Below are 17,778 nucleotides of genomic sequence, written 5' to 3'. Positions count from 1 at the left end.
AGTTCTTTAAAAAAAATGCGATTCTATTGTTTATCCATTGAAATTAAATTTCAATAACTCGCTATCCGCAGGGGTATTCGTCGATGATTGGAAAATAGCTTTTATCACCCCTATCTTCAAAAGCGGTAATAAAAATGATGTTCATAATTATAGACCCATTTCCAAACTTTCAACTATTTCGAAACTATTCGAATGCATAGTGAAAGAAAAGGTGTCTTTTGCAGTTAAAAGCCTTATTTGTCAGAACCAGCATGGGTTAAGCCTAACCGCTCGACGGTCTCTAATCTCGCTGTCTTTGTAGAATATTGCATATCTGGCTTCAAAGACGGGTTTCAGTTAGATGCGGTTTATACAGATTTTTCAAAGGCGTTTGACAGGGTTTCGCACTCTATCTTAGTCAATAAACTTGCTACTTTAGGTTTTCACTCCATTTTTTTAAATTGGATTAAATCTTACCTAAGTAATCGTCGCTGTGTTGTCAATGTCGATAATACATTATCGTATCCCTTTATCGCTTCCTCCGGGGTACCCCAAGGAAGCGTTTTGGGCCCCTTATTTTTCATTTTGTTTATAAATGATATAAGTAGTTGCTTTTCCCGTTCTAAATTTCTCCTATATGCTGACGATTTAAAAGTTTACTCCATAATAAAGAGTCCGCTTAATTCACAGATACTTCAAGCAGAGCTTAATAATCTTAAATCGTGGTGTGACACCAATCGCTTGTCGTTGAACATTAATAAATGCTATCACGTCACCTACAGTAAACGCGCCATAGTCTTTCACACTTCCTATCATTTTGCAATTATTATTTAAAGTCCGTCCCAGAGATTAAGGAATTGGGAGTAATTTTTGACAGAAAATTTACATTCAGCAATCATATTAACTTCATTGCCTCAAAGTCATATGCAATGTTGGTATTTGTGCGACGGAACAGTTCCGAATTCTCTGATCCGTATACACTTAAATTGCTTTTCACTACCCTTGTTAGATCTAGGTTAGAGTACGCCTAATTTAACTGGAGGCCATAACATGCATGTTATGTTAACCGCATTGAAAAAGTTCAAAAGGTGTGTATCAGGTTTGCTCTTCGAACCTAGCATCTTAATGAACCTGGAAAGTAGGAGATCTATTCTGTCGCTATCTTTTGTATTTGATATTATATCTGGAGAGCTGGACTGTGCCTCCCTCCTTGAACGTATTCGTTTTAATGCCCCACTTAGAAATTTACGTCACTTTGAGTCCTTTCATATTGGCCCGGTAAAAACTGTTTATGCATTAAACGCTCCTATCACAAGAGCTTTATGCGATCTTAATCGCATCGGAAATTGTATTCATATTGATTTTACAGCTTGTAAAAACGACTTTTTGAAATTGTTATCTTCTATTTTGGATTAATTTTGTAAATTTACTTTACTTTTCTTTTTAATAGTCTGTAAGAATATTTGATGTATTCATTGGCTAAATTAAACAAATAAACAAATAAACAAACAAATAAATAATAATATAAGCAAACGCCCTTAAAACGGCTGTAATCGGTTAATTTTTACGCACACCTCCCATACAAGCCTAACCTCAAAAAACTGAAAAAAGTTATTGAAAGGTACAAAAAGTCATCGTACTATACAAACTGCATACTTGTGCAAGCTGAGCTATACAAAAGGGACAGCAGAATATGTATATAAAAATGGTGCCTCACGGCGGGTAAAACTGTTTAGACTTCAAGGTTAAAACAGAAATTTACTTTTTAGTCCAGTATAAATTTTCTCAATAACTCTTCTGTAAGGTTTGGATATCTATATTAAAGGTATTCGATACACTTATGCACTTCATGATTACTTTCAATTGCGATTTCCGCTAGCACTGAATTAAAAATGTTTAAATTTTCCACAATTGCTAAATTCGGTGTTACTTTCTGAATTAGATAATAAAAGATGAAATAAAAATAATAACTCACCCCTTTATACTTTACCACGCCGCACAGTGTTTCGACTATATGGAGGCAGGTGGAAATAATAGTACACCTGCACCGATTTCACTGAAACTTGACGTGTGTTCTAGTTTTGCTTAGAAATAGAGAATTACGAAATTTTGTAAAGATGGAATAATTGCCACGCCCTCTACTCTTGTGGGCGGAAACATTAAATTTCATCCGATTTCGATGAAATTTAGTTTGTAGTCTTTATTTTATTAGAAAACCTAAATATTAAATATGGGGAAGATTGGATCACTATAACGTGCAAAACTCACAAAAATGTGGGCCCAGTCATTATATGTGATGGAATTTTGGTTAATTTTCGTTTCCTGCTTTCCGCTCCCAGAAAACAAAGGTTATAATATGAAATGACTCAGGTGTAAATACTCGCTTTTTTCCCAATATTTATTGAGATTTTTTCATTGTTCGAAAAATTCTTTTGGCGAAATTATGTAAAAAGAAGCTGAAAATCAAAAATTAAGAGAATCAAAAATTACATACATTTGCAAAGTCGCGCGCCAAAATCAAATTATATATTCGGAAACTACATAAAATTCTCTAAAACATTCGTCTTATTTCAAGACCTGACGGACCGGTACTCATAATTTTTTTTACTAATAATCTTTAGCATCTACATTTCAAAGTTAATTTTTTGGTAAGAAAATAGGAAAGTACCAAATAAATGATAACTACCTTCACCTGAATATTCCACGACATTTAAATAATTGATTACAGTTGAAAAAGAAACTTTTTCTTTAATGGGTGAATCGCCATAGGCAACTAAACTGATTAGTCGGTATCGCGCTCATTCCCGTATTTTTTTGAAAATGTATCGTTCGTGAAAAAGGGGGTGAGTAAATAATATAAAATTTGGTATTTGTGACTTTTACTTTTCCCTCTCTAAGTCCAACAGGTTTTTTTTTTTTATCAACTGTCACCATGACTTTTTTCTACCTGCCTCCATATGGTCGAAACACTATGCGACGTTTAAAAGTCAATTGCCTTCAATATTTATGATTTTTAATGCTTGGACTATTTTCGAATAAAAATAGGTTTGTTAGTTAAATCACTCTTTACAAAAAGTTTCCGAATATCCACAGGAGCAAGTGGAGTAGGGGAGTTGCACCTCATGACTTGCTACTAACAGCTGGAGCAGTCGTGATGTTAATACCCAACCTAATATGTATTTAGGTATATATAAAAGGTAAGTTAATGGACTCCAAACATGTGATTCACAAGGGAAACGAATTTTAGTACCCCATATAAATTATCCAGCGAATTATTGTAGCGTCCGCAATAAAAATAAATAGGTCTCAAAGTCAGACCCCGCGTTACCAGCTTTAGAGTAGATTAAGATCTTGGCTAAATACCAAAGTTAAAGTTAACTACAAAAAGCAATGCATGTGGTTTTTAGAATAAAGAAATATCCAGATTTTTCAGACCACAAGCACCCAGATTTTCGGGGATTATTACTAGTCTTTCATAATACCACTTTACAAAAACGCCAGCGGGTCTTCTATAGAAAATTATCGAGGCATAGCAAAGCTCTCCGCTATCCCCAAATTATTGGAAGCAATTATTGTTAATCAACTGACATATGGGTGTTTCCAGCGGAAGGTCCACCACGACAAAAAAAATAAAAGTTTTATATCTAACGTATTTACGGGCCGATTTGTCTGCTTTTTAAAATATATACTGGCTATGTAAGTAGAATCACATTTGCATAAAATGGTCTTCCTAGGTGGTGCCAAGGTCGAGATATTTCGAAAAACCGTATTTATGGTCCGATTTGGTTCGAATTTGGCGTATGTGGTTGAAACATAATAAATCATAGATTTCCAATAAGTTGACCCTGAATTGGCGCTGAAGTCAAAATAAAAAGTATATTATACATAAAATACATGTTTTATTTGCGTTAAAGATTAATTTAAAAGCAATATTAACAAAAATATAACGATGGAAATTTATGTCACGTGACGACACGTCACGTCACGTTTCACACTTGGGGTTGTAAAAGAGAATTGAAACAATTTGCATTAATTCAAAAAACTCTAAAACAACTAGAATTGCTCCAAATCATATTAAAATAAGTTTCATGAAAATAGCCATCCACAATTCGCAGAGTTTTGCGATTTTGTAAGAAAAGAAAAAATCAACTTCCATTTTTTGTCACGTAACGACCCTCTCTTTAAATTTTTATATTTCAGGACCAAGCAGTTCGATTGATTTCATTTTTCGGTTAAATATAGACCTAATTATGTGCTATACAATGGCTCAAAAAAGTTAAAGAAAACAAATGGTATTCCTTATTTGTATCACATTGAAATCGTACGACTGTCACGTGCGCCACCATGGGAATGCCCTTATTCTATGTCTTCTATGTCTATGTCTATTTCACAACCTCAATACGGGTTTTCTAAAGGAAAATCTACTATCAATAATTTATTGGACTTTACAACTGATGTCTCAAACCGACGTAATATGCACTGATTTCAGTAAAGCTTTTGACAAAGTATGTCACTCGTTACTCATCCGTAAACCCGACCTAATTTGCTTTCAGCCCAGTCTTCTCTTCTTACCTCTCGTATAGAACACAAAGAGTTAATTTTAAAAATTGTTCTTCCAACATCATTAAAGTTTCTTCAGGAGTTCCTCAGGGAAGCCACCTTGGTCCGATTCTGTTCCCGATATTCATTAATGATATTTATTCTATAATAAAATATTCAATGTATTGTAATGTATGTCGGTGACGTGAAACTTTTTAAAACATTGTCCTCTATCAAAGAAAGGTCTTCGTTACAAGCGGATTTAAGCAACGTGGTTAGTTGGTGTAATCCAAACTATATGCCACTAAGCCTTAAAAAATGTAGAGTTATGTGTTTCTCTCGAATGGCAGTTCAAACAGCGGTTTATTCAATTTCAAATTATAATCTGGAGCAGGTATCCAATTTTGTCGCTCTTGGTATCACAATGGATTCCAAACTCAATTCCAACCTTCATATTAATGTTGCAGTCAATAAAGCCAAAGGCGTTTTTGCATTTGTAAAGCGATGGTCAAAAGAGTTCGAAGATCCTTATGTTACAAAAGATCTTTTTACCACTATAGTTAGACCTATACTAGAATATGGATCCATTGTTTGGAATTTGCGTTTTGCATTGAGTGATTTTAACTGGGATACAGACTACAATCTCACACCTTATACTAGTCGTCTAAAGCTCATAAATTTGCCTACTTTCGCAAGTCGTAGAGAAATGCAAGGTATAATGTTTATCGTAAAATTAATGACAGGCTTGATTAATAGCCCGGCCCTTCTGGCTGAGGTAAATTTTAATGTTCCCTCTCGAATGTCAAGACACTTTCGACCTGTTTTTGAAGCCATGCAAAACTAATTTTGAACTAAACGAACCATTACGTTGTTTATGTCAAGATTGTAACTGTCATTCCAGCACGTTTGACATATCGGACTCGATTTCTGCTAAAAGAAAAACATCATTTCCACTCTCAATATTTGAAATAACAGTGAATAACTCAGTGTGAGGGCAGGACCAGGATGAATGTATTTGCATAAAAATTTATTAAAGCAAAAATGTTTTGGGTAGGCGTCGGAGCCAATGATAACCATCAGTTACCACCTCTGCATGGCTGTAAGTCATGCAGAGTCCCTACGGCTTGTAGCGCTGTGGCTTTGCCGCTTAAACTCTGTAAGAGTTTTTGGGGGTGTGCGTCAAGCGGAGTGTTGAGCACCGGTTATTTATTTAAGTTCAAAAATTGGGTAGGCGCTGTGGCCAATGGTAGCTCTTGTACCACCTCTGTATGCCGAAGGCAATACAAAGCCCCGTGAGACAACTCCGAGAGAGTTGTGATGCATCAAGCAAGTTTGTTGAGCATGATTTGGAGTGCCAGCAATTAACTACTTTAGTAGGTTTTGTTCTGCGGCAGTTGGGAAGTGCATTTAAAAATGCATACCCAATGAAGAACGAACGAATTATTTTTAAGCACAAGTGCGTGTGTTTATTCGCTGCACTTGGTTTTGGGCGGGAGTGCAATATACAAGTGCGTGTGTGTGTTCGCTGTTCTGTTTTTATGCGGGAAATGCATAACTCGCTTAAATAAACAGCTTTAGCATAACCAATCAGCTGATGAATTTGATTCTGTAGCTGAATAGTTTTAGTGTCGAGAACTTAACAAACTCCTGTTTCCACGACTCGGCACCAAAAAACACAAAAAAAAAAAGATTCCGTACGTAATGCGGACTGCGCCCCTCGTGTCCGTTGGGCGGGAAAGTAGGGTAAAACCCGTTGGGATTAATTAATAAAATCCTCATCCTCATCTTTTTCTTAATATCCCTAGAATACTAACCTTATTTTTTATTCCTTTAATACTAACGTTCGCCTGTGAGGCTACTTTAAAAAAAAAATAAATTTTGTCTTTTTAAAACCTTAAATTAATTTAAAAAATTGACTTAAGCATATTTCATATGTTTTTAAAGTAAAAAAATTAAACAATTTAATACTCTTTTTTAATATTAATAAAGTTAATTCGTATTGAACAATAACATATATTTTGTCATCTTTTTGGAAGAGGTCATTTTAGAAATTAAAAAAAAAAAAATGTTTTTGGGCAAACGAATTCAAACAATCCATACATTTTCTTAAAGGTACTCGTATTTACTTTCACACTTAAAAAGAATTAATTTTTTATCTTTTATATTGTGACTTGTACTTACAAATGAAATCGACTTGTTTGTATCACATTGGGCCTAATGAATAAAAACTAAGCAATTGCTTTTTCTTCAAATTTCAGACCTTTTACGTAAATGTATTTCAATAATTCGAGCAAAAAGTTTAAAATCTTAAGAAAAAGCGCAGCTTAGTTTTTATTCATTTTTTGCTAAAAATTGCTTGTTTATTTCTATCGTATATTTTGCCTATAATTAACAATCTTAACAAAGCGGTCCAACCTGAAAGCTCTCGTTAGTCATACTTATGTGCAACTATCAAAGCATATTATCTCTTAATTTTGAGTAACTTTATTAAAAAGATGCGACCGGTAACAATATTAATATCAGTGGGATTCATGAAACGTCGCAAAATTGTTGCAAATGTGGTATTTATTTGTTGAAAAATTTTCCACACACACGACACAGCTGATTACTTTTGTATGAGATTTTCTTGCGACAAAGTTGCGTCATTTCCATTTAATTTGAGCTGGCAATCATTGCAAAGACAAAGTCGCGAAACACATTATTTTTTATTGTATTCGAATACTTCAACAAAAACTATATCAGTTAAGGTTGCTTTTAAATATAATTGTAAAAACTTTTATTTTTTACTTACGCGCGGCGTTTTAAAAAAATTGTACATTTCAAATCCGGAGTTGCAATAGGTCGTTCATACAACTTTATTTGCAACGTTTTATTAATCGCACTATTCGTTTCAAAAATGACAATAATCAAAACCAATACCTTAAAGTTTTACATAGAGTTTTTGGACCAAAAAAATTTAAGATTCGATTTAAAGCGTGAAGATGCAAGACTTTTACAAATAATAAAACCAGCTAAGGTAGTTTTAATTTTAGCTCTTTTGTTAAAGTTTCGACATCTCATAGATTGCGATCCTGATATAATAACCACGCAGTGGAATTTACTGAGGCTACGTGAGCTTGATATTTCCAGCGATATGGATATTGATAGGTTTTGGGAAAAAGTTTTTTAAAAATGGAATGAAAGAAAATAACTCCATGTATCTCGCCAATTTTGTTTTTAATATAATTTCATTACCACATAGCTCTGCGGCTGCAGAACGCAAATTTTCAACGCTTTCTTTGATAAAAACTAAACCAAGAAATAAACTTAAGACTGACTATATCAATAGCATAATGTTATGCAAGGAACAAGGCAATTGACCCGCACTATATGCGTTCAGATGCTAAAGATTTGCATGTGTAATTAACTGATTTAAATTTAATTTTAAGAAATTAAACTTATTGGGAGATAACATGTATTTATGTATATAATTCATAAAACCAAAAAATGTTAAATGATCTCATCTCTGTGTCTAAGACCTGTATTTATTTATTTCTTGTTTGTTTTAAAATGTACAAAGTACATATTGTCGTTTAAAGTACAAAACCGAGTATGGTTATTCTGCAAAACCGCGCAACTGACATTTGCTGCCAAAAATTGTATTTGCTCACCGAAGCTCTTGGCGGAATCTATATCCATTCGTCCTGAAATATACTAGCCAGAAATGCGATTGCTTTATAAAAAGAGAACCATTTTGAAATATGCGTGTTTTAACTATCTAGAAAATAATTTATGCAACCGCACATACGCGGTTTTGCATTATCTTGATAAGCGGTTTTGCATTTTGTTATAATAATAATAATAATAATCCCAACGGTTTTTACCCTCCATTCCCGCCCATCCGCACGAGGGGCGCAGCCCGCATGACGTACGGAACCAATAGGCAGGAGTTTGTTAAGTGTCGAGATCTAAAACTGTTCAGCTACAGAACTAAATTCATCAGCTGATTTTATGTATTTATGTCAATAATTCACTTATTGAGAGAGGAGAGTATCGCTTTCTTAATGCTGAAAAGCGGATTTGATATATCAAACGTGCTGGAATGAGTTAAAATCCTGGCATAAGCAACGAAGTGGGTCGTGCAATTCAAAATTGGTTTTACAAGCTTTCAGAAATATGGGACAAAAGTGTCTTGATACGCGTGAGGGAACATTAAAGCATACATTAGCCAGAAAAGACGGACTTGAAATTGAGCCTGTCAGTAATTTAACCATAAAAATTATACCAAGCATTTCCCTGCGACTGGCAAGTGTAGGAAGGTTAATAAGTTTTAAGCGACTCGTATATGTATGTATGTAAATGTTTTGTATTCGAATTGTTTTTCAATGTTTGTCAAGTTTTTTCAGTCTTTAGATTCATTTTATAATAAAAAGTTCCCAAACTGTTAAGCTACGATTTTATTATTTAACTGGTGCAGTCAAAGAAACGAAAACCGAACAGAGGAACACGCCCATATATTTATTAAAAGGACAATTAAAAAAAAAATATTTTATATAAAAATTTTTGCAAAAAATATATGTATAACGTGGAAAAAATAAAGATCCGTGTAATTTATGGATATATATACATAAATATGTATAATATAATTAAATATTTAAATGTGGTCACAAAAAGTTAACTCCAATACATAAACCAATAAAATAGAGGATAACATATTTCAATGAATGATCTTATGAATGATGCACGCAGAGTGCATGAGTTCAAAGGTGATGGTACATATGCTCTCTCTGCATATTTAAGAGAAGTATATGTTATATTGTCGATGCTGTATACAAATCCGACTGCATGTGAATACATTTTCCCAAGAGTCATCCTTAATAAAATACAAGGTAAAGCGTTACATACTATTAGAACATTACCAGCTGATGCAAATTGGACTACAATTATCCTGATTCAAAATTTTCGCATTAAGGAGTCATATCACCAACTTTATCAGGAGGCATTTGCAGCTCGTATTATTAATATAATGAGCTATTATACATTTTTATTAGACACCTTATCAAAACTAAATGAAAAATTTGAATATGATAGTAGCAAACCATTAGAATTTAGCCCTATATATACGGAAAAAATTATTTTACGAACATTTTTAAATAATATTGAAGCCAATTTAGCTTCTGCTATAATTAACATAAATGTGACTACATTGAGAGAAGCTTTTAGTTTATTAGAAAGTGAAGGCCTGATTCGTAATAATGGTAAAATTGGTAATGGAATGAATAGAGAAGATAACTATAACTACATATATAAAACATAATAAATATTCGCATGTAAATTATAATAACAAATATAAATAATCAAAATTTTCAAAAATATCACAATTTTAATCAAAATAGTAATTCCTGGCCAAGACAGAATATTAATAATTCACGTCAATTTACGTCTCAAAATTTTAATCAATATCAACGCAACAATAGTACGAAGTTTAGAAGAGAAGTGTAGTGGAGCCAATGGATACAGATTATGTGCAAGTGGACGAAGTAAAAATAAATGAGGTTTCAAATTTTCATGCAATGACCGAAAGGGAACATTACCAATAGTAGAATTAACTCTAGGAGATGACAAAATTTTATGTTTAATAGATGCTGGCTCATCCACTTCACTTTTAAATGAAATTTTGTTACCGTCTTATAAAAGAATTCCGCTTAAAATTCCTTTGAAATTAAAATCTCTTAATAGTGAAACTAAAATAAAATTTGAAATAATTACTGATGTGCCTAAAGAATTTAATAAAAATGCAACAATGTCATGGAAGTTGACAAATTTTGAAAGCAAAAATTTTGACGCGATTCTCGGACGGAATATTTTAAAACCTCTTGAAGCAATTATAGAAATGGAAAAGGATACTATTATTATAAATAATTGTAAAATTGAGTTTAAAAAGGAATATCCGTTTAAATTAGAAGAAATTCATCAACTAGACATGATTAATTTAAATGAAAAAGTTACTAGACATTTATATGAAAATTTGAATTATGAAGAATAAAATGCGTTAAAAAATATTCTACATAAATATCAGGATTTAATTTACACTGAGGGTCAGTAATTAACTAATACAAATATTATACAGCATGAAATAAAAGTAACTACCGATAGACCAATTTATTCAAGAATTTATAGATATCCACAAATACACGAGAGGGAAGTAACCGAACAAATAACTGACATGCTTAAGCAAGGTATTATAAACGAAAGCAACTCTCTATAATAGTCCTCTGTGGATAGTACCGAAGAAGACAGATATTACTGGAGAAAAGAAATAGAGAATTGTTGTGGATTATAGAAAGTTAAATGAGACTACAATCGACGACAAATTCCCAATTCCGAATATTGACAGTTTATTGGACAAACTTGGACGAGCACAATATTTTTCGACGGTGGACTTGGCAAAAGGTTTTCATCAAATTCTTGTTAAAGAATAAGACCGGTTGAAAACTGCTTTTTCCACAGCCCATGGACATTATGAGTATGTTAGGGTGCCTTTTGGCTTAAAAAACGCTCCAACAACGTTCCAAAGGCTATTTAATAGAATTTTGAAAGATTTAATCAACAAAATATATGTAGTATACTTGGATGATATACTTATATAATCAAGCTTTGCCGAACATATTGAAAGCATTAACAAAATTTTGTGTAAGTAGGCTCAATTAAAAATACAAATAAATAAAATCCCAGCCAGCAAAATCATCGTAAACAAGCTCGTAATTGGATATTTTCTCGAAGAAAAACCGGATTAAAAATCGTTTATGATAGCCGTTTACGACTCTTTTTCGAGCACTTTTTCGCTTTAAATTGTGCATCGCCTACGAACAGTCGTAAACGGATCGAAAGAGCATTCGTAAGCGAATATTTTTACGTCCGTTTTTTAATTGTAAACGAGTCTCGTAAAAGCGTTTTTTTACACTGCTTTATCTACTGATTTTGAATGCTAAAAATAAAGGCAATTAATTAATTCAAATTATTGTAGTTCTTTTATTTAATGGAATTATAATTAATAAATATTTATAGTGCCGGATCTAAGTATTGGCATAGAGAATTTTTCGCAATGTATGCAAAGTTTTTTACTTGAATTTATTTTCGCACATTATTTTTTTTAAATATAGTTAGTACTTTCAAATCAGATTTTTGAGAAAAATTCTAAGTATGCAGTTTTATATCCCTTTATATTTTAGTATAACATAGTGCAAGCTTGAAGTTGCCAGAAAACCGAGTTGATTTTTGGCAATTTTTTCACGCAGTTTCTTCCATGCAAATTATTTGCGACATTTTTTTTTTGTATGGAAGAAACTGCGTGTAAAAAATTGTCAAAAAACAAAGAGGTTTTCTAGCTATTCAAGTGTGCACTTTATTATACTAAAATTAAATGGGCTATAAAACTGCATACTTAAAATTTTTCTAAAAATCTGATTTGAAAGTAGAACTTCTTACTAACTATATTTTTATAAAAATCAATTAGAGAAGAAATCAGAATAAAAAACTTTGCATTCATGACGAAAAATTCTCTGTGCCAATATTTTTTTCCGGCACTGTATATGTGAAGATATTTTCAGACAAATAAATATTAACAAACTGTCTATTTCCAAATTAACAATTAAATAAGAGGGGTTTAATGTATATTATAAAGTAGCTGAATTAATTTTTTCTTTTTTGCGGATAGGCTGCCAATTTTTTTTGCCGGTCGTGTGCATATTGGAAGTGCTTCTTTGAAACGGAAACTTGTCGGAGTTAAATTTTTGACGAAAAGCACCTAAAAAAATAAAGTTAAAGATTAAACTCCATTGGAAATCGGAAAATTGAATTAAATAAAAAGTGGTAATAAATAATATTATAATCAGTACTTCTTATTGCCGCAGTCGTTGCCAAAGCAATAGCGTTGCATTTGGTACCAGTTCCCTTCCACGAGAAAAGTTCTGCTACCTCATCTGTAATAATTTTCCGCCAGTACGTTCTTAAACATTTATCTACATTTAAAATATTTATAGCTTCGAGTTCAGAAACCTATAAAGTGTTTAAAGAATGCAATAAAAATTATTTTATTATGGTTAATTTATGTTTTTAGTTACCAATAATTGTTGTTTTTCACTTGAACTCCCAAGGTCTTTTTCAAATTCCATAAATGCATGCTTTTCCTTAAATGGGCTTCTTGGCAGGACGCCCTCTGCAATGGTTGGTCTCTTATTGTTTCGAAGGGTACCATTTTCTTTCCTTAAAGCAATCACCTCTGAAAATAACCGCTCCAAAACAGCTCCAATTTTTGCATCCATCTGATTCACTTTTTCGTTTAAGGGGTCCACGGTTTTTTTTTTAAGAAAGTGGTAGATCGTCCTTTGCGTTTGCACCAGTCTGCCAATAAATCACATACTTAATAATTTTCTTAAATTAAATATTTAACAAACTACTTACTTACAAAATATTGTGATTGAAGAAAAATTGTCAACAAAACTAAAATTTTTTCTTGTGCTGACAAATTATTACAAGCCTCTTTCTATTATATTTTTTTGTTTTATCGTTTACGAGCTTTTCTCTAACTTTTTGGCGATACGAGAATCCCTCGTAAAACATAATGTTCGTAAAATGTACGTTTTCTTGCTGGCTGGGATATAAAATAAATCAAAAGAAACTCTTTAGTTAGGCCATGTTTTGACACCCGAAGGTGTAAAACCAAATCCACAGTATACAGTAATCCAGATAGGCAAAACAAAAAATGTAAATATGCTTATTTGACAATTTATTTGAATGTATTGGTTGATATTTTTTCACAGTTGTCGTTTTCTTTAACCCAAATGAAATCCAATTTCAACATTTTCTTATAGTGGAAAATATTTAAAAGTAACATAAAATAAAACAACGAGAAAAACAAAATTCCTAGCAAATCAGGCTTGCAGCGCACAGTGTAAGATTTTACCCATCTCTCTGCTTTTAATTCTGTAATTCGAAAACTATGGAAGATAGATTAATGAAATTTTTCACAAGGTATGTTATAAGATAGGCGAAGCTTTTTACAAAAAATTGGTCATTTAGAGTTACTGCCACGTCACCCTATTATATAACTGCAATTTTTAAAACGGCAAAAACTGAAATATTAAACTAACTACAAAGGCTAAAATACCCAAATTGATATTTAGAATTTCCCTACAACAATGAATTGTAAACTGACAAAAATGGACTTAAAAATAAACTTTTATTTTTTTAATTATGTGCGGGGAAAATATCGATAAAAAACCAATTTGGGTCAGCGAAATTCCGTTATAAGTTCAATATTTCTTTCTCTATTTACAAAAGTGGGAAGGTTATGAATTAGGCTTTCTCTATTCAAAGCGGAAATAAAAGAATTTGTCTCGGCCGAGATGAAATTCAAAGAAATTACTCGAAGAAAATGAAATTCCTAGTAGGCCTGAAAAATTAAAATTTCATTAAAACCTGCACTTTCCAGCAGCTAAAATTATGTTGTTTAAAGTCAAAGAGGAGTAGTAAATAAACTGAGATACAAACTTTATCGAATAGGGGCGGATAACGAGTTTGCGGGTCTAATGAAATTAATAAATTGCTAAAAATAAATCTAAATTAACATCGTTTTACTTTAACATGAAATACTCAGTCCTGGTTTACTAAAATCCGAAAAATGTATATTTTTTAATGAATACCCGAAAAAATAAGACCAAAATGGTATTTTAGCAATTGTTGCATAAATCACATAACGCCAACAAATTAAACATTGAGATTCAGTTTCAAGTATACAATTTTAGATAATACTGCGCTCGGTAATCTTCCAAATCGATTCCCGTCCCGCCCTACACTTTGGTTTATATTTTGTAATTGTTATTGTTTCGTCTTTAGCAGGCATTTCTAAAAACATTGTTGACGTTGTTTTGAAATTTGGCGACATAAAATAACGTAATTAATATTTTCTAGAATGTGGAAATAATACACTGTGCAGCGTAAGCGATTATAACCGGATGCAGTTCCTACATAAGTCATATCTGGTTACAAACACAACTTTGAGTGAATAATGGTGGGCTGATTTTGTAAAGTTGACCCATAAATTAGGGAGTAAAACAAGTATTACTTAGCTTAAAGGTAGAACTCTCTAATATACCACTCTTATAGTGGACACCTCCAAAGTTTTTATGAAATATGTACCCAAAGTTATAAATCGACGCTCGAACTAATGCAGGAAAGGTTTATGCAGATAAGCAAGGCCGTTTTTCAACGGTATAAAATGTACATACACATATTCTTACATACATATTTATCAAAATATTCAGAATGACGAAATGAATTGGTTCAGTCGTGTCTGTTTGTAAACACGCTAACTCGAACAAAATTTAGATATTTTAACGAAAGTCGGTGCCGAAGTTGCCTTTGGTACAATTTAGGTTAGAATTAAATTTTGGTGAAATCTGTATATAACCACAACCACCTCCCATGTAGTAATCAACAATATTTTTGTCTTATTATTTTTTTTTTACGAATTTCGCTGTTAAAATTTACATTTCAAATATATCAACAAACATTTGGGGGTAATTTTGCGCCCGTCATTGCCTATGGGTTAATGACAAAATAATCCTATACATGCACAATATTTCATGTATTAAATTTCAAATAAGCATATTGTCAATAGCTGGTTTACTGTATACTGTGACCAAATCCAGAAAAAGTGAAACATATATTCAGTGTTGCCATCTTCTGATTTTCAAAAAGCACCAAAAACTTGGAAAAAAGCGTTCACCACAATAAAAGCACCAAATTTTTTTGAATCAAGGGATGCTTTTTTCATAACATAATACCGAAGTACTGCACATTAAAACTGGTATATCTCGAGAAAGAAAAATCGAATCGCATCAAACGAAAATGATGCCCTAATTAGAAATGAGCAAATAATTTGATGTTTTCATTATGTAACCTCAAATATCGCTAAAAACCGTGTTTTTGGCCCTTTGAGGTTGAGATATCTCAAAATTCTAGTGCGAGAGCAATTGTGAGGCCAGATTTGTATTCAGCACCAAGAAACGATGTGTTTTACTCAGGTGGTAAAAAAAACCAAAATTTGTACAAATAATTAGAAAAGAAAAAAACAAATACTTAACTTATTGCGTACTAGCATTTTCAACGCGAATAGAATTTAATAAGGTGGGTTTGCAACTTCAGCTTTTTATCAATCGTGGTTGTATTTTAGTCCATTTAAATTTGTAGATTCTTGTAAATTCAGTGCTGCCACAGCCTTAATATTCCAAATTATAATAAAAAGTTCCCAAACTGTTGAGCTACGATTTTATTATTGAACATGCGTTTTACTTTGCCTAACATTGGTTATGGACCCAGCACTGGCTCTAGTTCGCTGTCGGTAGTAAATTCGTAAAATAAGCGTGCGTCGCTATTGATCTATAAAAATAATTATAGGAATTTAAATGAAGTAAAAATGAGCGCGTCAGGACTTTACGCAATTGAAAAATTAAATGAAAATAACTACGCTTCCTGGTCTATCCAGATGAAAAGCGTGTTAATACATAACGAACTTTGGTCGGTAGTTTCTGGGAAGCTGAAGAAGGATGAAGAGTCCCAAGAATCGATAGCGGCGTATGAGACTAAAGCTGAAAAGGCTTTAGCAACAATTATATTGTACAGCAAAACTTCTACTGAAGCTTGGAACAAACTTCGAGATATATACCAGCGAAAAGCACCGAGCACGAGATTTTGTGCATAATTTTGTTATCCAGCTTACCTGAGGCTTACGACAATTTTGTTGTGGCAATAGAAGCACGCGAGTCATTCCCAGTGTTAAGCACATTAAAAGTCAAATTAATAGAAGAAGGGGAGCGACGTATGGAAAAGATAGATGCGAATCTCAGCAACGGTAACCTGGCATATTTTGCTGGAAGGTCAAAGAAGTCAAATGAACAAAGCGGCAATGTCAACAATACCAAAAAGAAAAGTGTCAAGTGCTACAACTGCGGTATGCGGGGACACCTCGCTTCAGAATGCAAAAAGAAAAAACGGGACAGTAGAGAGCTTGAGAAAGACTTCAAATTGTCGATGTTAGTTGGAGCAGCAACAGCAAATGGTTTCGCATTAGCGTGGAAGTCTTGGTGTTTGGACAGTGGAGCAACAACACACATGTGCTGTGAGAGGCAGTTCTTTACCTTTTTATCTCCGATTGCTGAAAAAGTTTGGCTCGCCGATAACAATACAGTCGAGGCTTGCGGTCGCGGTAACATACGCATAAAGGTTGGCTCAATGACATTGACAGCAGAAAACGTGCTTTACATACCAGCTCTTCAACATAATTTTTTGTCCGTTGGACGAATTACTTCAGATAAAAGCACAGTGCAGTTCTTCGAATCAGGCGCTGTAATTAAAAATGAATGTGGACTTGTTCAACTAAGAGCTCAGAGAAAAAACGATCTTTACGTATTTGAGTGTCAAGTAGGTGACGAAAAGAAGTGGAATTTTGCCAATAATAAAAAGAATAACGTAATGAGATGGCATAACCGGTATGGACATATGAATTTAGAGCTTTAAGACAAATGGCAAACGAGAACATTGTGCTCGGACTTAAACTGAATGATTGCAACAACACTGACGCGTGTAAGACCTGTGCTAAAAGTAAAATCTGTGTGAAGCCATTTTTATCATCAGAGAAGAAATCGAATAAACTATTCGACATTATCCACAGTGATGTCTGTGGTCCTATGAACAAAAAATCTTTTTCGGGCTACCAATACTTTGTCGCGATACATACATGTTACTTTATTAAAAAATAAGTCGGACGTTTTTGCGGCTTTTAAGTAATTCAAAGTAAATGCGGAGCGCGAAACCGAATCGAAAATCAAGATTTTACGGAGCGATAACGGGCGCGAGTACTTGAATCAGGCGTTTGATAGTTATTTAAACGAAAATGGCATAAAGAGGCAGACAAGTGTGCCATATATGCCGCAACAGAACGGCATTGCTGAAAGAGCGAACATAACCCTGGTTGAAATGGCAAGAAGTATGCTGGTGTACTCCGGATTGGATGAAGCATTTTGGGCGGAAGCCATCACAACGGCAGCATACATACGCAACAGGTCGGTTACTAAAACTCTTGTAAATAAAACACCATTTGAAGTCTGGAGCAATAGAAAGCCTTCAGTGTCACACTTCAGAATATTTGGTTCTCCAGCCATAGCTCTGGATAAAACAGAGAAGCGCAAATTCAGGGCTAAGGGAAAAGAGATGATTTTC

At 33.2% G+C, this 17,778-nt stretch overlaps 1 protein-coding gene across 1 annotated transcript in view; it reads right to left on the bottom strand.

Moving 5' to 3' along the window:
• LOC118733788 overlaps positions 1–12,916 on the bottom strand; it is a 16,182-nt gene extending 3,266 nt beyond the window's left edge. The window contains exons 1-2 of the mRNA XM_036463360.1: positions 12,621–12,916; positions 12,396–12,555 (exon numbers count right to left, since the gene is read on the bottom strand). Coding sequence (XP_036319253.1) covers positions 12,396–12,555; positions 12,621–12,821 — 361 coding nt within the window. The 5' untranslated portion in view covers positions 12,822–12,916. The remainder of the gene's footprint in view (positions 1–12,395; positions 12,556–12,620) is intronic.
• Between the last annotated feature and the right edge of the window lie 4,862 nt (positions 12,917–17,778).

Source organism: Rhagoletis pomonella, unplaced genomic scaffold (assembly GCF_013731165.1).
Source record: "Rhagoletis pomonella isolate Grant_MI unplaced genomic scaffold, Rhpom_1.0 Rhpom_scaffold_00001, whole genome shotgun sequence".
NCBI lineage: Eukaryota > Metazoa > Arthropoda > Insecta > Diptera > Tephritidae > Rhagoletis > Rhagoletis pomonella.
This window is presented reverse-complemented; position numbering and strand designations above follow the sequence as displayed.